This window comes from Amblyomma mixtum, chromosome 3 (assembly GCF_055824585.1).
Source record: "Amblyomma mixtum isolate Tamu chromosome 3, ASM5582458v1, whole genome shotgun sequence".
Classification (NCBI taxonomy): domain Eukaryota; kingdom Metazoa; phylum Arthropoda; class Arachnida; order Ixodida; family Ixodidae; genus Amblyomma; species Amblyomma mixtum.
The window spans coordinates 224,511,151-224,536,078 of record NC_143014.1 but is presented as its reverse complement, the minus strand read 5'-3'; the positions used below and the strand labels follow the sequence as shown (position 1 = coordinate 224,536,078).

At 43.8% G+C, this 24,928-nt stretch overlaps 1 protein-coding gene across 1 annotated transcript; it reads right to left on the bottom strand.

Annotated features, from left to right (window-relative positions):
* Positions 1–24,869, bottom strand: LOC149353834 (26S proteasome non-ATPase regulatory subunit 5). The gene is made up of 8 exons (XM_089582884.1): positions 24,625–24,869; positions 21,845–21,989; positions 19,377–19,619; positions 18,163–18,415; positions 15,016–15,204; positions 11,243–11,352; positions 7,361–7,767; positions 1–181 (listed from the first exon to the last, which is right to left on the bottom strand). The coding sequence occupies exons 1-7, from the start codon at positions 24,804–24,806 to the stop codon at positions 7,378–7,380; spliced, it is 1,512 nt and encodes a 503-aa protein (XP_089439010.1). The 5' UTR covers positions 24,807–24,869; the 3' UTR covers positions 1–181; positions 7,361–7,377.
* Between the last annotated feature and the right edge of the window lie 59 nt (positions 24,870–24,928).

Below are 24,928 nucleotides of genomic sequence, written 5' to 3'. Positions count from 1 at the left end.
TGCCATATTTTCAGACAGGACACGGCCTCTTTATTTGTCGGTGATGTTGTTCAGTGACACAATTTTGCAGAGATATCTTGATCGACCGTTTAGTGCACCACTAGTTGTGAGAAGGAGCTGTAGACAGCAAGCCTAAACCATCAAGTGGAGTTCAAAATCACAGTGGAATTTGAGGTTTTCCCTGAAACGAAGAAAAGATATTGTTGAAAGTCTGGGAGTGAATGCAGGGTTTTAGCATACAAAAACTCAAAGGTGTACATTATTATCCAGGGACGTGAAGGTCACAAAAAAGGAAAAAATAGTTATCTTCTAAAGCAAGTGATGATCAGAAGGATTCTCATTACTGCATGATGCACATCACAGATGTTACAATTAGATACTCTACACAACAAACAAAATTTAGTGAACATGTTGTTATAATGCCTTGGCAACAGATTAAGCCCCTCACCCAAACAGTGATTTTTTTTAAATTAAAAACCGCGGTTTTTCTTCAACTCCCTCCCCCTCCATACTGAGAGCTACCACCCTCAGTGAAGAAAAAGTGAAGAGTGAAGAAAAACCGCGGTTTTTCTTCACTCCCTCCCCCTCCATACTGAGAGCTACCACCCTGGCGGAATCTTTCTCGCAGCGATGGCGAGCATGATTGGTTGACCAGCTCATGACGTGCTCTGTAATGGACCTGCTAAGTATAGACTACAGCTGGGGTAAAGATGAAAGGTCAAAACGTGAGGGTTTCTGTGGAATTGTGTGCGGACGGAGACAACCTATTCTTACCAACGTGGAAAGCAACGTGGTCACTTTCTCTAGCTTTGAAAATGCAATCTGTGTCTTCCGTGGGCCTGACGCAACTCAGATGTGCATGTGCAGAAGCGCACATCCGTCTTCAATAGATCTCACCAAAGACGGATTGCAGAAATCTGGAAGTCGGCTACCCCGCAAAGCAAAAACTCCCATAATGGTGGCATGACTCGTCCTGCAGGCCAAGTTGGGGCAGTGCAGGAGACTTGTATAGAGGTATTCACGTGAAGTAATGGACGCCATTTTTGCGCACAGCGTGCAGCTTCAGCGATGCAGGCCAGAGCATATGGCAATAAGCTCATTGCACATGCTGTGCTACTTTTGGCCATGTTCCATGTACGCCGAAATGGCGGCAGCTGTGGCTTGAGTGCATACTTCCTATAGCAAGCCATATGCCCCCCATGCACGTTGCGATCAACAGCAGCTTGGCTCAGCTGCACCAAAATTATCAAAAAACCCCCGGAGCTACCTTTTAATCTCTTTATCACAACACATGGCAGAAGCGCGCAGGAGAGATGCGCAACTTTTCTCCAACTCCACAAATCTTCAGCACTACACCTAATTTCTGCCCTCAAAACAGGTACAACTGCCATGATGAAGGAGTTTTGTTCTGCAGGTTAGCTGGCCTCCAGATTTCTGCAATGTGTCCATAGGAATAGTGACGGAGTGGGATCAACTGGAGTCAGCTGGCTAGGTTCATTCCACTCAAGCGCGTCACAGAAGGCAAGGCATTTAATCAGACAGCTAATCCTGCCCTTGGCGGCAGCAGCGACACATTTTTCCAGTGAAGGTGCACAAATACCTGTCCTGGTTCAAGCACAATTTGATGGTAGCCATTCAATGCCACGAAAACAGTCGAAGCATACCAGAATGCTCCTGGATGCTTGAGGTCCTTTCTGTTCCACTGCTGCAATTTACTATGTGGCTTCTCAAGGATCATGGTAGGTGCTTTCCTTGCAGTCACATAGCTGTGTGTAACGACCTCAGAATATTCACAAAATGTTCAGCTTTTGATGTGAAAAAGTCAAGAAAAAAATTAAACACCTTTAAATCCTCAAGTGTGCGACTGTCCATTCAAATAAGCACGTTGGTTTTAAGTGGCTGTTAATTATGTCAACCTAGCACACATCAAAACTGTTTACAGTTGGGCTGTGCTACTGCTGTCACTCCTTTGTTCTTGACAGGTGCCTACACACACGCAGTCACCTAACTTCTATTCTCTGTCACATCATTGTAGATTTGTTGAATTGTTGCATTCAGCATCAATTTGCCGTTAGCGTTTTATATGCAACCGGGCAAGCTGTCGGCCCTCTTCTGCATACTGTTATAGGCGGCAACGTCACAATTCTTAATCAATGACACTTCGCAGAAGCGCCAAGTGTGGTCTTAAGTTCCTTGCTACGGAGAGGTTTGAATGGCACCATCATTTGTAAAGCGAGCTTTTGGGCAAGCTGGTTGCTTAGCTTGGCACCACCATTGTTTACTGACCCACACAAGTGTCATCAGGCAATGACTGCAATTAGCAGGATGGCATCCCATGTTTCGTGTTCACCATCAACAATCGTGACAATCACATTAGCAATGGGCTTGTTTATGTGCTCCATGAGGTAGTTAGTCAGCAGCTGGTAGGCTGCTAACTGGCAACTTATTTGTAGCTTATTTGTTTATTGGTAGCTTATCTATGACTGCCGCTCCCTTCTTTTTTTAATGCTAACCTTGGAACAGCAGTTCCTCAAAGATAAAAACAGCAATTCTATGGCTTTAGTGACAGTCCGAAAAACATTATTTTCTCCACCATTCAAGCATTTATTAAGGTTCACTGCCATTGTTATTGCCAGCCAAGAAACACTCGATCCAAGGCAGTACTCAAGAAGTGACAAAAGTCTCATGTGTCCCACACAAAAATGCAGAGCGCTAGTGCTGTCACTTTTTAAGCCCTCTGTACAGCGGTGGCCACCGAGCCAGAGATCTCGGTTGATTTTATCTACTTTCACGCAGGTATGGTTTGAGCGGGAACAATGTGAAGAGCGTAAGAGGCAGGAGGCCTTGTGCAACTCTAGTGAGCCCTGTGGGCGGTTAAATAAAAACTGATGGATCGGCTGCCTCCCCTCAAGTCTCCTTAGTGGGACTCCCATGGAAACAGCGAAAAAAAAAACAATTTACTACAGTGAAAGGAAACACAATATGTTAAATGGGTGATTGTTTCTTTCTCTAGAGTAAAAATAATTTCCTTTTAAATAAATAAAATTCTTGGCCACCTTTCTTACCTAAGACAGGGGTGGGATAGCCAATAGGTTTTGGAGCAGCTATGGAGTAGAAAACTTGAGATCACCAACACAATAACTCCTTGTTAAAACAAACTAGTGTGTCTCTAAATAATGGCGTGGTTAAAAGCTTTCATGCTGCACAATAAATAATGGTTTATGGGGGTTTAAAGTCCCAAAGTGACTCAGACTGCGAGGGCGCTGTAGTGAAGGGCTCCAGAAACTTCGACCACCTGGGGATCTTTAACGTGCACTGACATCGCACAGTACACAGGCCTCTAGAATTTCGCCTCGATCGAAATTTGACCGCTGCGGTCAAAATCGTATTTCAGGTCAGCAGCCGAGTGCCATAACCACTGAGCCACCGTGGCGGTCCTGCACAATAAATAAGTGCTTTGTTTATCACCACTTCACTCAAAAGGTTCTTGTGAGAAGATTTGGAGATATAGAAATGTGGCGTGTAAAAGTTCGGAATAAGTCATCCAAAGGTCAGTGCGGTCTGAACTACTACCGAGGTCATGCTGCGCAATACGCTATGAGCCAGCCAACTTCTGTGCTCAAATACTGCAAAGCATGCTTCTCGCTTTTCTCTGCACAGCTCAGTACTCCACGCGGTTCCAGATGATGTGCACTGCATACATTCCCGGCTGTGAAGCTATGTGAGGACAGCGTCCGCTTTAAAAAAAAAATGATGGCTGGGCACACCAAGAAAGGAGGCATTCAAAAAGAAGCGATGGCCTCTGAATTGCGACTCAGGTTTATTTTTACGAGTGAGAACTTTGGGGCGTGCGAGTATCAAACTTCAGGTTACAAATACTATGTTGAATAATTTCGAATATCGGTAAACACAAACAATACAAGCAGCCTTAAAGAAAGAATGCTTTTCGCAAAACACAGCCATAAAAAGAAAGATGCACTCCACAAAAATTTGATTTCACTCATTGCCGTTATAATGTCTACGAATGGCCTACCAGGCATTAAATAATAAAAAAAGTGGAAGGAATCAGAGTCGTGATAGTGTAAACTTTACTCTGCAGGGTAATAACCTGAAAACAATTCGTAGGGTAACACTACTGTGCTCAGTGAAAATGTCTGGTTTTTCACTGCACATATATGACTCAATTACTGCTCACATGAGAGCTCACGCAATCCTGAAGCCTTGTTAAGGTTGCGAAATATTTCTTTAATAGCATCATAGACTGCTACCAAGCTCAAAGAGGCATGAAAAAAATGCAAAAAGATGCCTCGGAAAACAAAGAGCGGAAACTTGGGGTTAAAAAACGTGCAAGACCATTTTTTCCATGCTCCCACGAAACACCTGAAGGCATAACGGCGATTGTGGAATAATGCAGCACGCGAGTCGCGCTGTACGACGTGAAACTGCAGGTGTCAGACTCCAAAGCTTTTGTTTTTGTCCTCCAGTCTTTTCGTGACCCCTGCTGCTGAAAACACACAGTTCCTGAGTTCTAATGTATGAAAACTGTAGAGGATGAAAGCGGACACCGCGAACCGACTGCAGGTGCGCACGCGTGTCGTAGCTTCACCCGCTCCGCTATCTTCCCAGAATGTGTTTCCGCGCTGAGTCTCTCATGGTACAGTGATCAAAAATGACTGCAGCACTGGCACTTGTTCACTTCCTTTGCTGACACATTCATCACCACTCGTGGACTGCGTGGAGGCCCAACGCTATGACATGCTGCGTGGTGCTGCACCTCATTTTCTGACCTGCTAGCGCCCTCGGGCTGGCTGCCAATTCCACGAGAGAAGAGTGACACGAGTTGCTGCAACTAGTGAGCGCCGTCTAGGATCGGGGATGGCTAACCGCGAGTTAAGATAAACAAAAATAATGTAATTGCAGAATATTACGAGGGTTCAAATGTTTCTAATAATTAAAGCGTGGTGCGGATCAAATCGACCAGCAAGCGCTATTCATAAATTATTGAAAATTTGAAATATTTACTTACTGCTGTGAAAAACAAAACACCCTAATACACTGAGCAAAGAAAGGTGTCGCGCTCGCGTGGCATTTGGTGCAGCTTAGTGCAATTTCAGTCAATTTAATGCTTCTGGCACAGCATGGCACAGAGGATTGCATTTGCATCAAAATGGTGCAATTGGCACCGCTGTCCCACCCCTGCAAGGAAATGTTAGCATCAGGCCAACACGCCCCCTATGCTCACAAAATAACGAAATACCATAAGCACACACCACCCATGGTAGCAGTGATGATGCAGCTCAAGCTCCTGTGTGTTGCCCTCACAGCTGGCTGTGGTGAAGTGCAGGTGCACATTTGTGAATGATGGGTGTTCTCACAGACTTCTCAGTCCCCAGTGCATTACCTACTGTGGGTGGGACTTCCAGCACTCTCTGAGCGCCCTGTTTTGGAATCAGGTGGGAAAAGGCACACAGTCGATAAGAGAATATCTCAAGACCTATTATATTGCTTAGGGAGGTTGTGTGAAGCGCACTTGACACTAGTCAGTAGTAGCTTTCAAGATTGCAGTTGCAGCACGCAGATTAACATCGTTAATAAAAATAATAATTATTCATCACTCAACACAAGGTGCCTAATCGCTGAAATAACCAAAGCCAATCCCTCCTTATCTTGCATCCACAGGCGTAGCAGGCACCCAGGCTAAGCAACATCCACCAGACCGCCACCGCCATTTTCTTAACAGGGATGTAAAGTGCTAAAAAAGTATGATAAAAAGTAAGAGTATAATAAAATGTATAATACCTCAACAGACACCCAGTGAAAGCAGCATCCACCACACCATCACTATCAATTTTTTAACAGTATTGCAAAGAGCTAAAAAAGTCCCACTGTAATCTTAACACCTGGCTAAAGCAATGGACGATGACAAGAAAAGAACGAACGAAAGAGAGAAGTGGCACAGAGGAGAGTGAAGAAATGCAAGAAAAGAAGCTAGGTTGTCTGGCTACAGCTACGCCTATTGTCACCATCTGCGTGTCGTAATCAGCATCAAGCATGGTAGCAGTGCTACGCTAAAAATGATGAGACGCCAGGCTGCCTGGTTTATTTAGATGACACCTCAGCAGTACAGGCTTGGCACGCTTGGCAAGCTCAGAAGATCGGAGGAACACCAAGACTACCCAAGTCTGGCATGCGCAGTTAATTTAAAGAGAATGACAGTTTACATGTATCTGCAACTGATCAGCAAAACAAGCCTGGCATGCTCAAGATAGTCTTTGTCAAATTTAAAGCCGAACAGGCTTGCTTCAAAGCCGTGTAGTGCGGCTCTAGTAGCATCTGCAGAAATCCTAACTTTTGGAGGCGTGAGAAACAAGAGTTCCTTTTGCCTTCAAGAGATGTGGAATGGCGACAATGCATCACAAACTACACAGCATATCCCAAAATCAAAACCCTCGGGCTCTACACTTAACACAAAGGCTGGACACCATCCTTTATGTTCATCCCAGGGACAAGGCAAACATAAAGCCTGATTGCTTTATGTGCCAAAGTAACACTGTGGGCTATGGGGAACAGTGTAGTGAAGGGCTCTGGATTAACTCCGACTACCCGGGGCTCAACAAGGAACTCATTCTCAATACACAAGCATTTTTGCACTTCACTCCCACCAAAATGCAGCCAGCATGGCCAGGATTCACCCTAAAACCTTTGGCTCAGCATCACAGCCTCAGACTGAGCTACCATAGTGTGTGGCACGAAGAGAGGACAAGGCGAAGTATGGGCAGGGCCTCTCCTGAGTTCCCCTTCCTCCAGGATAAAAACGGTACTCCTTTCGACTGTCTCAACAGCACACATGGCTGTATTACGCAGTTCAGCTGAAACTCAGCTGAAAATTTCAAGTTCTCTAGCATACTGGGCATTTAAAAAACAGCTACAAATTTTCTGTCACATTTTTTTTTGCCACTGTCTGAGTGTGTTTCCAGCAAAGGAAAATATTAATTGCACTTGATATGCTGCTGAATTAGAAGACATATTACTTGAGCACAGAAAAGATACCCGCATGACATGTGCATGCGTGGTTTTACTGTGGCACACTGAGTTCATTGGCTCCTGTAGCTTACACCAATTATACTGCCACGCTTTGATCTGGTGAGCACAACACGAGGCAATATGATTAAAAACTAAATAGCAACTGAGGCATTAGTTGCTTAATCACAGGACTGAATGGCCAGCTGTTCATCCCCACTTTCCACCACAACTTTTAATGTAAAAAGCAAAGCTAAGGGCTATAGGAACCATATTTCACTCAATGGTATAGTCTCAGGCAAACCTGGCCCAACAGTTGACTGCTGGCTGCCACACTTACCATGAGAGAGATGGGCTTCAAGACAGCCCTTCAAAGGTGACAGCCGCATCTGCCGCCACATAGAAGGGACCCTCATGGTAGACACTCCGGATGCGCTGCCAGTCGTCAGCAGCGAAACCACGGGGTGGTGCCTGAGCCAGGCAAGCCACAATGGCAAACTTGGCCTCCTTGCCCTGCTTGTCAGCCTCAGTGGATCGATCCAGCAGGTACTCGAGGAAGCCTGGCTGCACAGAGAGCATCGCCTGACCCCAAGCCGTGCGTGCAATCTCCGCCACCACAGCCAGAGCCGCACATCGCAGCTCGGGAAAAGGCTGCCGACACAGGCTGAGCAGCATTTTCATGGGCTCCTGCCCTAGGAGGCCAAACCAGTGCTCAGTCAAGCGTTCCAGGTCCACACAGCTGCTGTCCTGCAAATGGACGTCAATGCACTCAGAAATCTGTTTAATATAAGGCACGATAGAACCATCGTTATACGACGTCTCAAAGCGTTGCATGAAAGCCACTGTACAGTCTGAAAAAAACAAAAACAAAATGCACTGCATCATGGGCGACTGAGACACACAAAGCCTCAATGTAACCTTTGATCTTGTTGTTAATGGCCTTAAAGAAATAGGAACCACTTCCCTCAAGATGAGCACAAAGGGGTAATGCAATAGCATTAATCGTATAAAAATTCACACCTGATGTGGAACAACAAATTCTGCCCCACAACATGTTTTATTTCAGAGTGGAAGATATAGCTAGCAGGAAAGAAATACCTGGTTTATGGGGGTTTAACGTCCCAAAGCGACTCGCGCTATGAGGGACGCCGTAGTGGAGGGCTCCGGATATTTCGACCACCTGGGGTTCTTTAATGTGCACTGACACCACACAGTACGCGGGCCTCTAGAATTTCGCCTCCATCGAAATTCGACCGCTGTGGCTGGGATTGAGCCCGCGTCTTCCAAGTCAGCAGCCGAGCGTCATAACCACTGAGCCACCGTAGTGGCAGTGTGCTTCATAACCCAGCCTGACAATCCTACGTATGACACTGTAAGCACCCAGTCTGAGTACAGATAAGTAGGGCCAGGAAGCAAATGAGCACAGAAAAGCTCTCAGATTACTTGTGCCTGTGTGTCTCAGCTTGAAAGAGTAACAATGTTTTATAACAAAACACTTCACTCATACAAGACAAGGGAGGCAACAGAAGCAAACAAGAGGTGAACTGCTACAACCACAAAGACCACAGGCGGAAGAAGCACACATGCATATAGAAAGTTTACCCGTACTCAAAAAGATGCAAAGTGCAGAGAGAAGCCATGTTCGCATTGAGGTCGTACTACGGTTGAAACTTTTGCAATTTGTGTCACAGAGTTTCTAACACATCTCAGGCAGATGCCGAAAAGTTTTAAGCAGCCTTCAGGTGTTACTTCCCACTTAATAAGAAATAATTAACAATAAAAAACATTTCCGCATTTCCTCAGGTCAGAAACGGGGCAGCGATGGCTGTACCACACCCCCAACAAGAGTGCCCACTCCCAAGCCCTGACGCATCACTACGACAGATAGCCCACTTTCGAGTGTGTTTACTGCCCGACTTACATGATCGTTATGGCTCAATGTTCGCCTGGACCGCACGACTATAAGCGTGCATTATTAAAGCACCTGCCTCCCCTGCCTGCATAATGCTTACGGCAGTAGAGTGTGGTGGTATTTGGGGTTTAATGTTCCCAATCTGCCTGTGGGCTATGAAGAACACCGTAGTGGTGGGTCCAAGGTTAATTTCAACCGCCTGGGGATCTTTGAAGTGCACTGGCATCACATAGCGCGCATATTTGTGTGTTTTGCCTCCATCGAAATGTGGCTGCTTCAGCCAGGGTTCAATCCCATGACATTGTTTTAGTGTTCTACAGTACAAATACACAGAACAGGTATGCCCTAGGCCCCCTAGACAACATCCTCATTGGCCAGCACATCAACGCGCGAGTTCTCAGTAACAGCTTACCACTATGACAGGGACAGCAACACTGTTTACACCAGCACAGTTACCATATACAGCTACTATCACTATGAGAGCATTAAGTTCTGTTGCTGCCTTGATTGATGTGAAAGCCTCTCAGTTTTCTGATACAGCAACCTCCTGTAGTGACAGAACAGCTAAGTGCGACCAGCATGAAATCCTAACCCGCAAATGATATCACTACATTTAAAATAAGCTAGCAGGTGAAGCTTATTTTTCCTTATGAAGATCTTAAATGTTCATACAGTAGAACCCTGCTAGTAAACTTGGACATAGTAAGGGAAAATTGAGGTCCCATTTTGCCTTCCAAAGAGTGTGCATTATTTTTTTTTTTTTGTTCAAGTAAGGACACTTTTAATAAACAGTTACAGTGAAACCCCGCTACAGCGAATGCCACAACGGTGAAATTTCCGCCACAACAAAATATTTCCGATTCCCCGTCAGTAAACCATACAAGGCAATGATGCGCAAGGCATTAGTGCACGTGCATTACCAAGTGGCATTCCACTACGACCACTAAGTTATTTATAATGTAATTTATTTCTCATGCCGTTTCGGTTTCAACAGCCGAATGATGGCTGTGATGTCAAAGCTGTGCATTGGTCAGGCGAGGCATATGAAACTATGGTATAATCGCTGCTTCATACTTTTAATTCACCACAACATTAAAGCCAGCCTGCCTCACGAGCGGAATGACAACGAATGAAGAAGGAGTGATTATACTGCAGTTTTTCTATGCCTCTTGTGACCTACTGGAATGTCGCAGAGATGTTGAAACCAAAATCGAAACACCAGGAGATAAAAATTCGATTATAAATAATTTACCGGCCACAGGCGAATACCACATGGTAATCCATGAATAGTAATGTCTTACGTATCATTGCAAACAAGAAAACATGCCACCAAAATTAGGCGCATGCGGGGGAAGGGGAAAAAAAAAAGTAAAGCTGGCTAGAAATGTAGGAAGAAGGCGGCGCAGGCCACTTAGGCAGGAAAGACAGTAAAAGTGTAGTGAGGAGCAGAAAAGGGAAGAAAAAGGTGCAAGTTCACAGTACTGGGCAGCACAAAGCGTGAGGCAATGGCGGCAAGAAGTGGGTGGGTTTACCGTGCTTGACTGTGTCATGCGTATTTGTTAACTGCCTCACAAATAACACTGATGCCGCAGAAGACAACGCCGTGCCCATGCAAAGCTTTGCATGAGCACCTGCGTTGTATTCATGTAAATGCAGTACCCCCAGAAGACAAACTAAATCAATGCCATCATAAGACAAACTGTGATACAACTGAAAAAAAAATAATAATGATAATAACTATCCCATAAACGGACAATAAGAGCAGGATGGAAGCTATGCGACTGCTCCTTTTATAAATATATACACCATGTATTCAGTAAGTAGTAGTCAATTAGTTACCAGGCAGCATCCTCGGAGCCATGCCATCACCAACAACAGATATAGTGAAGATTTATGCTGGTTCGAGCGATTTCATCATAATGGGGTTCTACTGCACTAACGTGCTTCTAGGTCAGCTATCTGAAGGCATGCAGATGAACACAAAATTAGCTTTTTAGCATGCAACATTTCATAGCTGTAGCTGCACTGGCTAGGTGCGGTGGTATTTATGGTAATAATACTAGCACAATGTCTGTCATAACAGAAAATTGAGGGACACCACCCCTATGTGATCATGTAATCACCTTCTCACCTAAAAGAATAAAGCACTGCCACATTCATTAGCTGGCCAAAGAAACTACACTGTCACCATGTGATGTATGGAAATCCAAGTCATGCGGTTCAAGAAATGCACCACCTCAAGAGGAGAGGGCAAAGCGCCTGACAGTTCTTTCATTCTTTGCCATCATCCTCTTTTCCATGAAGACTTACCTGTATGTGTAGAACATTAGACAGGGCACCAAGGTAGCGCACCTTAAAATCAACCTTTCCACTTTCAATGTTCTGCCTCAGAGTCTTGAGGTAGCGACTCATCTGAGCCTCTGAAATTAGAATGCACAATCAGCGGTACCCGCTTTGCTCGCAAGCAAACATGGTGTCACACTTTGCAATCTACTATGGAATGTCACTGAAGAGAACTTAAGCATAATGGTACAAACACATATTTTCAGTGGCCCATGGTTTCATATTTCATTCCAACTAACCTGACCCACACTCAGCACCTAGTTTTAACGATTTATGTGCTACCACTTCACTATTATTACCAAATGATGTGATACTGGTACCAGGAATTACTGGAAAGAGCGGTGTTCTGAGTGACTTGGTACAGGTTCATTATTATAATGAATAAAATATAGAAAAGGGCAACACAGAAACATACAAATCGCATCCTGTTCTTTCTTCGTTGTCTTTTGAACCATATAATAGTGAACACATTAATAAGATTTCCTCAAGGAAAAGTAACAACTAGAAGAAGTCTGATGTGCAAAATTATGCCTTAGTGTAGTTTTTGAACGAACCAGTGAACGTGTATTACAGTGAGCCAACAAATCAAAGGAAAATAAAATTACTAAGTGGCTTTCCAATGAAGTACACCAGCGATTTCAGTGAACACTTTCAAAAACTCTTAAAGTAGGCAGTTCGAAATACAAACTTTTTCAGAAATCAACTGTAAGCCACGGCAGATGTCAGTTACTATAAAAACATTCTAGTTAAGTTGGTAATTAACAAAAATCCAGTCACTGACCTTTAACTCTTTCCCTACCGCACCCATTGAGCATCGTTAGTGGGCTAACGATTATTTCATGCTCCGATTTCAGAACTTTCTGTGTTGCTAATGACCACGCTGCAGATACAGCTTGTAGGCAATGAACAAAAGTTTTGTTTCCGATGTAGCTTTCTTTTGTCCCGCGAGGGGGCACTTTCTAACTTGCTGAGAAGAAATGAAGACGCGGACCTGCGCTCATTGTCCGCCATGTTGCCCGCAGATGACGCCTTCGCCGCTCGACTTCGGAGCCTTCCGCGTTGCTTACACGCACTATAACGCATCTGGCTTGTAGCTGGAGAACTAAAGTTTTGTTTACCATATAGTTTTTTTTTTGCCCCTATGAAACGGCATTTTTTGGACACACTCAGAAGATGCGGTACCATCAAAGTCGCTTGGCAGCCTCCACATGCGCGCCACGCGCTCTAAAACATAGCAAATCTCAGGACTCCGTTTCGTCTGCGACTGATTTAATCGTCGACCTGTGCAACAATGAGCCTGAAAATGTTGCAAGACGCTGAAGATGATTCAGTTTTCACATCGGTTATGATGGAAACCAGCCTGAAACACAGGCAGCCGCGCTCCGATGTACAACTATAGGGTTTTCAGTTATTGTTTTGTAGCATGAATACTATTTAAGATAGAAATGATTTTTTTTTTTTTTTGCAGATAGTGGCCAATAGAGCAGAAAACATTTTGCAAATTTTAGAAAATTTTTAACCTTTCTTTCTTTTTAAATACAAGCATGTCTTTGCAAGTTTTGTTCAATTTTTTCGTAAAATGTCGTTTTTAGCACATAAAATTTTTTGTTGCAACTTGCAATTTGTTGTTTAAACTTATATGAATAGAAAGCACCTTTATTCAGCTCTGCTTTTGGGTACTGCAATAAATATTGAATGCAATAGTTTTAACAGAAAAAACAATGTACTGAAACCTTTAGAAAATGGCCATTTTCCCCATGGTACAAAGGAGTTAACTTAGCATAGTCTAATGGCCAGTGCCAATGGAGAGCTCAAAGCCACGGACAAGATAATGCCATATCAGTTTTTAAACTAATAAAAAGTTATTCTCTAAAGCTCTGCAACGTGAGGAAATCCAGAATTTTTTTCCAGACAAAATCAAAACTGAGCGCATGAGGCACACAAGAAGCCCAGTGCAAATGCGACAACATTTAGCAACGACTACAGCACCAAATCTGAACTGCCTGTTCCATTGTACCATAGCTTGTACTTTCTTTTGGTCCCTCCCTCTCAAAAATAATGACCCCGCAATTGGCGATGACTATCCTTTTATTGCAAAGCAATACTACTTTAGCTACCACCTCAGCCCGTTCCAGGGCGAGGCGATGGTAGGCACCACTTGACCTTTGGCATGACCTTTGGCATGATGTCATACCATCTGTGTAAAAACGGGGCCCCATCTCGCACCGTCGCAGCACGAGGCTGGTAGGCACCAACGGCGGCCTAACTCCTGCTCCTGTCACCAGGGGCGCCGCGCGCGGAGTATGTCATACCATCTGTGTAAAAAAACGGGGCCCCATCTCGCGCCGTCGCAGCGCGAGGCTGGTAGGCACCAACGCCGGTTCGCTCCTCTCGTCAAGCCTGTCAGATGCCGCCTCAAACAGGCGGCATCCGCTTGGATAGGTTCCGCTTGGAATAGCGGAACCTATCATATTGCTTCGCAATTACCAGGCTTAACCAAGCTAAGCCACAGCCAGTTTTTTCCTTGCACCAAGCACCGCAGCAAAAGAATGTGCATGACAAGGTACAACAGCACATGCAGTTCGAATTGAGTGCTGTGGACACTGCAACACGTCATCAGTAGACGCTGCATTTGCACTGGGCTTTTTACATGCCTAATGCGCTTAGTTTCGATTTTATCAGACAAAAAGAATTCCTCATGCTCCACAGCTTCGAAGAACGGCTTTTTTTTTTTTTGCTTCAAAAACTGATATAGCATCATCTTGTACATGGCTTTCAACTTCCCATCGGCACTAGCCACCAGTTTGTGTCAACTTAAAAGTTAATGACTGATTTCTTAGTTAATTAGCTATGTAATTACAATTACTTTAATTGTAACTGATGTCCGCTGTGGCTGACAGCTAGTTCCTCAAAGGTTGTCTTTCTATTTCCAAGTGTCTATTTTTAGAAAAAAAGTGTTCGCTGAAACACCCGGTATACCTCAAAGCGTACATGCCCCGATGCAACGTGAAACCCAACAAACCATTTAGGATCCGAACTACTTGAAGCATGCCTGCTCAAACTTTCTAATTTAAATGCCACTTAAATCCTGCAGCAAGATGAGGCAAAACTCACAAAAGCTGTATAGTTCATCATGGCGTGTGTCCTGGAAGCATTGACAGAAAATGCTACATACTTCATAATCCAAAATGTGCGCATTCCTCGCGCTGCCTACTTATCATGCCTGGTTGTCGTCATTCTGTTGGAAGCTACTTTGCAGATGTCTCTATTAAGTCAGGTTAGTTCCATGTTTCAACAAAAAAGAAGTCTCTCAACTAATATAAATAGTTGGAAGTCTACATTTGTGCTGTGTGCGTGTGTTCTTTCCACAGTTCAAAAATGAACTTCAATCACCAACTAGCCTACCAGAAAACGCTTCTTGACCAGGTGGCACAGGACCAGTATGTGGCATCTATTGTCACATCAATGGCCAAACTAATAACTTAGGTTAACAATTAAGTTGCAGCTCTGTGCAGTCATGTTTTAATGAAGGCGCTGTAGTAACCAGTAACTAGTGCTAACTTAAGGTAGCAGTTGCTTTTTTTAGCGGTCCTTCTCGTATCTTCAAAGCATGACCAGCATGCACACAAACCATGCATGAAATCTGGAGCCCCATTTTGAGCTGACCAAGACCAGCGAAACGATGGCGAAATTAAGTTAAACAATGGTGAGGACCTAAGAGAATTTGCAGCAATACCCACCATGAGACTGAAGGACTCGTTTGCCTTGAATAGTGGAGCTAATGATGCCAACTGTTTCAGTAGCAACCACCTGGCATGTTGGCACATCACTCTGCACACTTTCAAAGATAAAGCCTAACACCTGGGGGTAGTCTAGCAGCAGCCGCTGAGGGCTTGTCACACCCATGCTGCCAAAAAACTTGAGCACTCCTGAAAGAATGTCAACAACATTTTTACACTTTTGGATGTGGCAAAACACAGACTAATCCTTAACTACTGATGCACAAAACTAAACAAGTGCTCTTTCCTTTTTGTAGAAATTTTAAAACTCTATTTGGACAATAGCCAAGTGACAAACCTATAATTTATAATAGGCCACAACATTACTGGAATCAAAGCGACAAATACTTCTCGCTTGTAAGAATTTATCATACACGAGTGAAATCTGAAGTCATTTCTTAAAGGAGTATAGGCACAAAAGTTATGGTTGTGTGTATTCTGCTTTGTAATAAAGGAATTTTAATGAGAGGAAAAGGGGGAGAGGTCAGCCGGTGGTAAGATGATGCGTAAAACATTAGTATACATGGATCATCACATGATACTATGACAACAAAGGTCAGCATAGGTCACGTGAGGCATAAAACAACTTTGACTAATCGCTGCTTCATCATTTTAATTCACTATACAACACTACAACCAGCCTGCTTCAAGAGCTGGGATGAGAACAAATGAAGAAGCAGCAATAACACTACAGTTTTTCTCATGCTTCACACGGTACTAAACTTTTATGTCATCATCATTGTTTATAAATTAAATTTATAAATTAAATTTATAAATTAATTTATAAAGTAAATTACAAATTATGTAGTGGTCGTTAGACAACTACCACTTCATGACACATGTATGGTAATGTCTTACAACCATGACAAAAAAGAAAGCATGCAACCAAAATTTGTGTCCATTTAACAAAAATAGTATTTACAATGAGCATTTATTTGCCTTTGGCTGCAAAGCAACCTCACTAACCTCAATCATAAAAAAACAAGTCAGAACTGTTAACAACAATACATACATGGCCTTCACCACAGTCTGCACTATTTTATGGCAACCATTGCCGTCATAAGTAAGGTTATGCATACACACTGTGCTAGACGAGTTTGACTGCTCAATGGCAGGCTCTTCCAGCTTGTCTGCAGTGCTGCTCAAAACACAATTCAACAGTTCATAAGCATGACTCAACTGGTGAGCCCTCAACATTCAGTGTGAAAAAATATGACACATGAAAATGTCACAGAATGTGCTTCAGCCATTTACCACAAAGTTATCTACTAGCCCTATTCAACAAGCACAGTGTTTTTTTTTTTTCTGCTACAGCTAACCGAAGCTAACACCTACTCCAAGTCAATAAGACTGTCAGAGCACAATCACCATTCAAACACAGAGCATCAATGTGTGTTGTCCGTGATATTCAAGATAGGACTGACACACACTAGTGAGCAGCTAAGCTTGCCTATCACAGAAAGTGCATCTCATTGTTAACTGCAGTCATTACCAAGGGATGGTGCTTCTTATGCTGAAGGCCATACACTTGCATGTTGGTATGAATACTAGCTATGAAGCCTATACACCAAAAGTTGACAAAATGACACGTGCAAGCGATAAAATTCTATCTACAATGCAGAATGCGCACTGTAACTTATTATGACTAATGAAGCAGCAACTCACCCCTGCCTCTCACACCCTCAATTATGGTTGAATGTGGTAATTTATGCAAGTAACTGCAGTGAAAACAGTGATTTCTCCACCTTTATCAATTGCTACTCACATTTCCTGGTGACTTTTGTCCCCAACAATGCATCCCAACCAATGCAGAAATTGGCTAACTTACAACTTCACAACAGAATGAATGGTGCACATCTGCAGTCCAAATTAATCATGCCAATCACAAAATGCGAGTCATGGTTACTAGGTGAATGAAGATCTGCACATAACAGTGTGCTCCCATCTGCAAAGGCTATGCACAATACAATTCTAGCAGAAAATGAACGGCTTGCAGAAATTTAAACAGTGCCAAATCGGCCAAAAATACATCTAGTTCCCAATGGTAACAATAGCGCAGAACTGAGCAGCACCAAAATCAAAAATTTTTTAACAAAGGTATGGCTTAGTATCATATGATATCAGTCAAGAGCCATAATCACAACACATAATACTACTTTAATCTCAGGAGTTGCCTATGTTAATTCTCTTTCTTGGTGTGCATTTGTAGATTTATGCCCGTAACTCAATGTGCTAACATTTCACAAGTGCATGCATACCCAGCTATTCCAAACAAAACCATGACATATAGGTTTCAGGAAACTAATAGCATTTTTAAATTCTTTTCTTATGCACACAGCTGACTTCACCTTCACCTCACTGCTTTGAATGTCCAGGATTGCAATCCTATTTACACCAACCTTACACAGGTTGCATTAGCACAAATATGCTTGAATAAACCATGCCAATTTTCACTGCTACATTGCGTTTCACACGTAGTGGGCAACATTGTAGAAACTGTGCAAGTAGCGCACCCACAAAACCACATCGCTCCGCCGTGCATCACTTTTCCAAGGTTCAGTGAGGCTAGACAGAAACGTTGAGCAGTATAAAATGATGTGCTAGGCAGAGAAAATCACAGTCAGAGGAGTCAGGCGTCAGTTACTGAACCCTTTGATTACAATTTTCCTTGCTGGCGAACTACTTTTGGGGCAAAAATGAAGTTAGAGCGAATACGCGTGCCTGCCATGTATCACTGCCGCAAGTCACTTGAGGTCTCAGTGAGATGGGAACGAAAACTTGCTAAGAGGTAAAATGAAGTTCAGGATGTTGCCAGTCATGGTACTCAAACTCTGTCACAATGAAAGATACCTGTTTCTACTTTGGACTTATGACAACCTGCTTTCCGGGTGCGGACATGGCCAGCGTGAATGGGTATGCTAGCTTTGGCAGCATTGGACGCTAAGTATGAAACAGAGCATATATCAGGAATAACCATCAGTAGATAAATTTTAACCTGTGTTATTATTAGCGACATTCCCTGCAACAAAATGCACATCCTGTAAGGCAAAGCTAGACACAAAGCTCACCAGCACAGAGCTGCAAAAGAGAAGCTGAAAAAGCACAAACCTGGGCCGAGAAAGGTGCCAAGGGGGTCAGAGCTAATGTTGAGTGCCTTCTGGCGGAGTTTAGATATGATGCCAGTGCGCTCGAGGTAATCCAGACCATGACTACAAGACACAAGTTCAGTCAGCACTTCCAGTGCATTCAGCTGAACCAGAACGTCATTCTTGTCCATTTCCTTCAGGAGTCTCTCCATGTGGCCGCTCTCAGAAAGTCGTTCGAGGATTTCAGGAGAAGCCTTGGCCACATCCACAAAGACCTGCATTAAGCATATTTAAAGAGCTGTATATCCCCAATAAAATTGGGAAAGCTGGAAAGGCTTTTAACAGACGCCACCACACTTGAGAAGCACTGAAATTACAGAGCGATGGTTCCTTAGTGCCTGCCATATGTTAATTTTGCTATGCTAGAATGGAATTTAAGAGTACCATCCCCTACACAGCATGAGGGTATGCTTCTTAAGTATGCAGTAAGTTCTAGAGCTTAGATATGTTTTAAACCTCCCAATTACAGCACTAATATTTCTTGTTTGCTTACTTGCAATCAGGTTAAATTATCACTTAAAACGAATACTGCTAAAAAAACAAAGAACTGAAGTCTGCCCATGACATCGAACTTCACGTCATGAGCAATAAAACCAATGCCGCATGGCCATGGAGTCATCATCAGGTTTGTCATGAATGAGCACAAAAATGCTTCAAAGACTGTCGAGAGACAAGCTACAGAAAGTAGATATTGTGACGAAGAAGACGAAGCTGGCAGTGGCGTGAGACAGAGTGCTCGCACTAGGCCAGCGGCCATTAAATCATCTTTTGTTCATCGTTCATCGCGCCTTATTCTTCGGCTGGCCGCCACGTAATATCATGGCCCTTGTGACATACAACTCAGTTGTATCAGGACACAAGGTGTCTATGTTCAACTGAAGCACAATCAATGCAAGTAAAAATGTTAATGTGCTCTGAAAAGCTCGTGACAAGTTAACATGACAAAGCACCCTACGCTACAGAATTATATAAAAATATGCACTGTTGTCTGTACAGTACTTCATTCTGTTCACTGTTAGCCTTTGTAATAACAAACAAAATGAAGCACCCTTCAGACCACAATGTATAATATTTCTATTTAAGGCAAGCCTCACAGAACACAACACAAAGTTTGCTAAGCCTGCAAACATCTTGTGCTAAGACAACTCAGGCACCAGAGAGCCCAAATCAGCTTACCTCAAACACTCTAAAGCGGCACACATCACCATGGTCCATGACACTGTCGAGAACATGTGCCACAGGAGGATGCAACATGGCACTTAGTACTTCTTTTTCACGTATCATCTGCTTCAGCAGAATGGCACTCTGCTTGGATGACCAGAGGTCCTCGCCACCGAGAAGCCGCAAAATCGACTCAAGGATGCGATGGTCACGAGCGAGCTGGCACAATGTTGCATTGTCCTTTGCACACCGGATGAGCTGCATTGAACAGAGCACAAAATTTTGGAGCAAAAAATTCAACCACCACCTGAAATCCCTGGTGCTGTGAAAATTGCAACCACAGAACTGAGATGATACATACACCCATACATACCCCTCTCCACTCTCCCCACCCCTCGACTCTGAATGGAGACCACGGTGTCCCTCCCACATTCTCTTCCTCCCCCTATTCTCTGAGAGTGGAGGGGGACTTCCCGTCTCTCCACTCTGCTTCCTGCCAACCGACGCTTCACACACCAACGTCGGACACTTTTTGCGACAAGGGGCATTCTAATGCTAACACACTAAAAGTCGAGAGAAGTGTACACACAATATAGGCCCATAGACGGCCAACTCTGTCGACAGCCTGTGGACAGCACTGTGCTGTAGAATTCTTGCAATAAAAAAAAAATCTGGCTACTGTAGTTGCATTGTAACTAGGATAAAAACTAAACACCAAATACAACATAAACAAAGAACCCTTCTGCATCGCCTTATTTGTCTATGCTCTAAGTACCTGCCACAAAAAGGTTACACTGGAGGTAAGTATGGTATAATATCAAACGAGCCTTTCTACTTCGAAATTAAAAATCAACACAATATTATTCACACTGATGCATGATAAGACACAAATGTTCACGAACACTCAGTGGGATGCTTTGTCAGCAACTAAGGCAATCTCACAATTAAGACTTTGGTCTGAGCTGTAGGATCATTCTTCCCAGTAGGTTCAAGAAGTGGCCCAAATTTGTTGAGCCACAGTAGCAAACGTAATCACGTTTTTGGAGTTTTAAAAACTGATATGGCTATTACTAATGGCCGGCTACAATTCGCTAATTGTAATCAGGTGCCTATCGGTAATAGTTAAAAAGCTGACTATTAGAATTCAGTTATCACTTCACTAGTTGACATGATTCACCTGATTTTTTGATGTCCACCAACAGTGGTATTACAATGAAATGGCGCAGTAACTGTCTCACATATCTCGGTGAACACCTGAACCGCGCCGTAAGGGGAGGAGGAAGGTGGGAGTGAAAGAAGAAAGAGAGAAAGAGGTGCCGTAGTGGAGGTCTCCGGAATAATTTCGACCACCTGGGGATCTTTAACGTGCACTGACATCGCACAGTACACGGGCGCCTCTTGTGTTCCGCCTCCATCGAAACGCGGCCAACGCGGTCGGGCTCGAACCCGGGTACTCCGGCTCAGTAGCCGAGCACTCTAACCACTGAGCCACCACGGCGAGCGAAGTCTAGGTTTTCGGTGTGGGTCAGTGTAATGAGGAAATGCATAATGATGAGATGACAGATTTCGAAGCCGATCCGTTTCGTTATGCAGCAATAAAAAAATGGTCCAATTAGACCGATCTCCAGCCAGGATTGAGCAGCTTCAAGTTTACTTCAGCATCACACCATTAGATGAAGCAGCATTCAGGCGAACAAAGTCAGAAGCTTTCCAGGCAGACCACATATGCCTTCTGGGATGAATTAACAGTGTTACAGCAGCAAGACAATTGTTACTTGTTTCTCAAGAGGCACACTTCTTAATTTCTCTAAGGCTCACCAGAAAATGCCATTTAGAAACTTTTCATGGCTTATAGATTAAATTCTCTTGGCTAGTAGCAGACACACCGTTCAATAAGCTACATCATGTAAGTACATTACAACAAAACAAACATAACCAAGCAGAGATGTGCGTAAGGCAATAATACATGCACCTTTTAATTAAAAGTAAGCATGGTGGATGCTGCAGTCACAGACGAAGACCTAATGAGCTGAAGAGGGTTATAAAAAGGGTTTCTGGATGAATACGGGGTCACTAGGAAACGACTATGCCCAAACAAAAAAGCCAGCACACTAGATCCTGGTTGATGCCAACACAATCAAGTTACTTACAAGTGCCTCAGCAGCAAAACTAATTGCAAATAAAGAAGTGAGGTTTCACTATTCCAGCTCTCTTTTTCTTAACTATAGCAGACTGTTGGCACTATCTCATTTGCAGTGTTTGCAAGTCTGCATTGAGGCAGAGCCCCTAACATCTAGCATTTCATTTTTTCTGATATACAATGATTAATGGTAGCTCTCAGTTTGCACAGGCGGCTTCACTAGTCATAGGTGTCCAATTAGGGCAATGGCATCATCCAATTGAACCTTCAAAAGGCAAAGAATGAGCAAACAAAAAAAAAGGAGGCATACACTAGAAATCGCAAATTTTCTCTGACTGCCCACCTGGCGTAAGATGACTGCCTTGAGTGTGGCATGAGAACTGCCAAGTGCTGCCACAAAATGCTGCTTATGGGCAGCAAGCAGAGCTGCTGGTGGAAATGCATCAAGCAGTTTCCCAAGCAGCTCACTGAGTTCATTCAAGGTATCCCTGAAAAAGAAAACAACAATGTCACGACTAAAAAGTCGATCCACAAAAGAAGACAGGAAGATGAGCAGCAGAGCAAAGTCCCACCACTTGAACCACACAAATCAACACTCATCATTCCTCAAACAATGTTTCATGTGAGGCAGACATAAATAAGGAAGGATCGCAGTAAAGAAAAGAGCAGCCTTACCACCCAGTAAAAAATATGCTCACAATCAATGCATGGGCCCTTTTGCAGTACTCGGATTGCTAACAGCTATCTACAAAACTTTTCTCAACAAAGTTGCTCATCACCTGTTGGGTGAATTTGTTCAGCAGCCTCTAAGCAGTCAGAGCTGCTTCATCTAACCTCTAGTTAGGCAAGTAACTAAACAAACTTTTGGTCGATAAAAATAACTATTTTGAAGGTAATTCACTGAAACAAGGCGCCCAGAGAAGGAAGGCTGTCTGTTTCAACGCCTTGCACCCCAAAATGAGCTCCAAATCTCAAACATCATTCTGTGTAGACTGTGAAGGCCAGAGCAAAGGCAACAGAGCCTGAATCAGGACCCACACGCTTCACCACTCACACTTCCAATTTATGCTGTCAACTATGTTTAAATTTTTGCACCTTTTCAGTGTGCAAATAGCCATTATAGGAATGGTCACTATGGAATGGACACGATGGGAATGGTCCGCATTAAGCTATTGTGTGCGGCGACCATTTCCTCGCCCCAGAGAGAGATTACAGCACACGCCACAACCGCCCCTTTCCTGCCATCATCACCAAGAACCTCATTTCTGAAGGCTGCTTTATGGCAGGCTGCTCACCTCCCTACCAGGTGGTGGATGACCTGCCTATACACCTAGCAACCTGCCCACCGTGTCAGGTGGCAGCTCTCTTAATTGCAAAAGGCTGCCAGGGAGAACCTTGGTCGCAACCAAAGTCCCACCGATGGCAGAACCTGCAGCGCCACATTCATACTTTCCACCAAATGTAAACTGCGCAGCGCGGCTTTGCTTGCGGCAGCGGTTCTAGCTCACGTGGGTGAAGCGAGTGCGTTAGCTCCTTGACCTGCAGCGCTTTGATTACGCTTCTATCATCGCCTGTTACCAGCATCCGATTGCGATGCAAACAGTGAAAAAGAGCGATCGGGTTGCAGTTGGTGTCCAACGGGGCCGCTGCCGAATCGCTTGCTTCTGGCAGCGACCATAACTATATCGGCACACCGCCACCAAAAATCTGACGCTCCAGTGGCAAGACGAGAAATCGAACATCAAAGAAAACAAACAAAACTAGTGCAAAAACAGGACAGAGTGCCTATCTCTGATGACAACAGGTAGACGGTGTAAAATGGACTACTGGCCAAGGGCTCCGTTGTTTGCATTTCATTTGATTCCAATAATACTTTAAAAAAAAAAAGACATAACTACCTTTCCAATCATTGCAATAATTGTTTAAAAAACAGTTCAACTACGTTCAAATATTTAGTAATGTTCCTGCAGTACCAATACAACAAAAGGAGCTGTAGCTTTTCACAATGCTGCGGACAACTTGTGAGATGGAGTATAAGCGTCGGTTTACGCCAGTGCTAAATTTGAGCTCGGAGAAGATATCCTCCACATACCAGAGCTTCAATGCAAAAGCTGGAACTTGGTAAATACCCAAGCCCCCACTGGGACGAAAAGCATAGAACTCCTCCTGCAATCCTCTCAAGGGACACTATGGAGTACTAGCCACAATAGGCGAAGAAAACACCCACACACAAACCAACTTACTCAGTACACTGCGGTGAAAGTGTTGGCTACAAAAAAAAATATAAAGAAGCCTGCGCAAAAATAGGCCTCTGTCAGCTGATTTAATCTGTTCTGACTGTCAAGGAGTTTTTTCTTATTTCTTTTTTAAACCCAAACTAATATCTGTCAAGGAGTGCAAATCGCACCAAGTTTTCCAAGGCTACTAAATACTGAGTGAACATATAAATATGTGAGGTAAAGCTCATCACATGGCCTGCGAAATTAGAAAGGACAATGATTCGAAACGGCCTCGCGCTGATATGTCAAGATGCAGACCACAGGAAAGACACTATTTGATTTATCGGACTCTGCGGACTGCCTCTGTTTTCTTTTTTGCGCTCTTTCGTAGCTTCAGTGCACCCGACAGCTTGAAAAAAAGCTCTTACACAAGCTGACCGCAAATAAGAACGGCGTTGACGCGATGTACGAGCACCAAAGAAGGAGACAAACGAACGACTACATCGTACATGCGAGAGCCGCCCTGCATACCGGATGTATTCATTGCTGTGCAAAGTCCATAAGGAGAGACAGGCCGCTACCCGACGCTCCCCACACTGCGTTCCACGACATTCCAACGTTTTTAAGGCAAACGCTTAGTCGAATAGCAAGCGCGCAAATGGGCCTCTCTTTTTGACTCCTTACGACAAACTCGCTTGGGCCAACGTCAAAACACAGCTGACTTTGGATACCGGTTCCTTAGGCTCGTTTGACGCCAAGAATCGGTACAGACATCTGAATAAGGCTTTTTTCTCTCGCTCTAGTTTTCACTCAACTTTTCTTTCGTGAAACTCAGCCTTTTTACACAGATAGTAGACTCAAAAAGTATAAAGAATAGCATCGAAAGAGAAGCACACATACTTACCCGCTGAACGAGTTCAGGCAGTTGAACAAGGGGCTGAGATCCAGGTCTTTCGATACGTTGTAAACATTTTCTGCGCGCGTAGCACTCAAGATCGTTTTCACTTCAGCTAAGTTATCGCAAGAACCCCTCTCAGAAATCTCTCTCAGTAAGGCTGCAAGCACCACCTTCAGATCCGCCGCCATCTTTACCTGACGCCGAAAACAGCGTCCTTTTCGTAGTTACGTAAACATTGCTGTCACCTGTTTCACAATGTGAACTTCAAAAGGCAGATGAGTAAGTAAAATTCTAGTATTAAGGCAGAATC

Coding starts and splice junctions, on each gene's coding strand:
- LOC149353834 (XM_089582884.1), bottom strand. CDS start 24,806: ATGGCGGCGGATCTGAAGGTGGTGCTTGCAGCCTTACTGAGAGAGATT. Junction 15,205..18,162: donor TGGCACCTTTCTCGGCCCAG/GTTTGTGCTTTT, acceptor ACATTCTTTCAG/GAGTGCTCAAGTTTTTTGGC. Junction 11,353..15,015: donor ACGAGTCCTTCAGTCTCATG/GTGGGTATTGCT, acceptor TTCTAATTTCAG/AGGCTCAGATGAGTCGCTAC.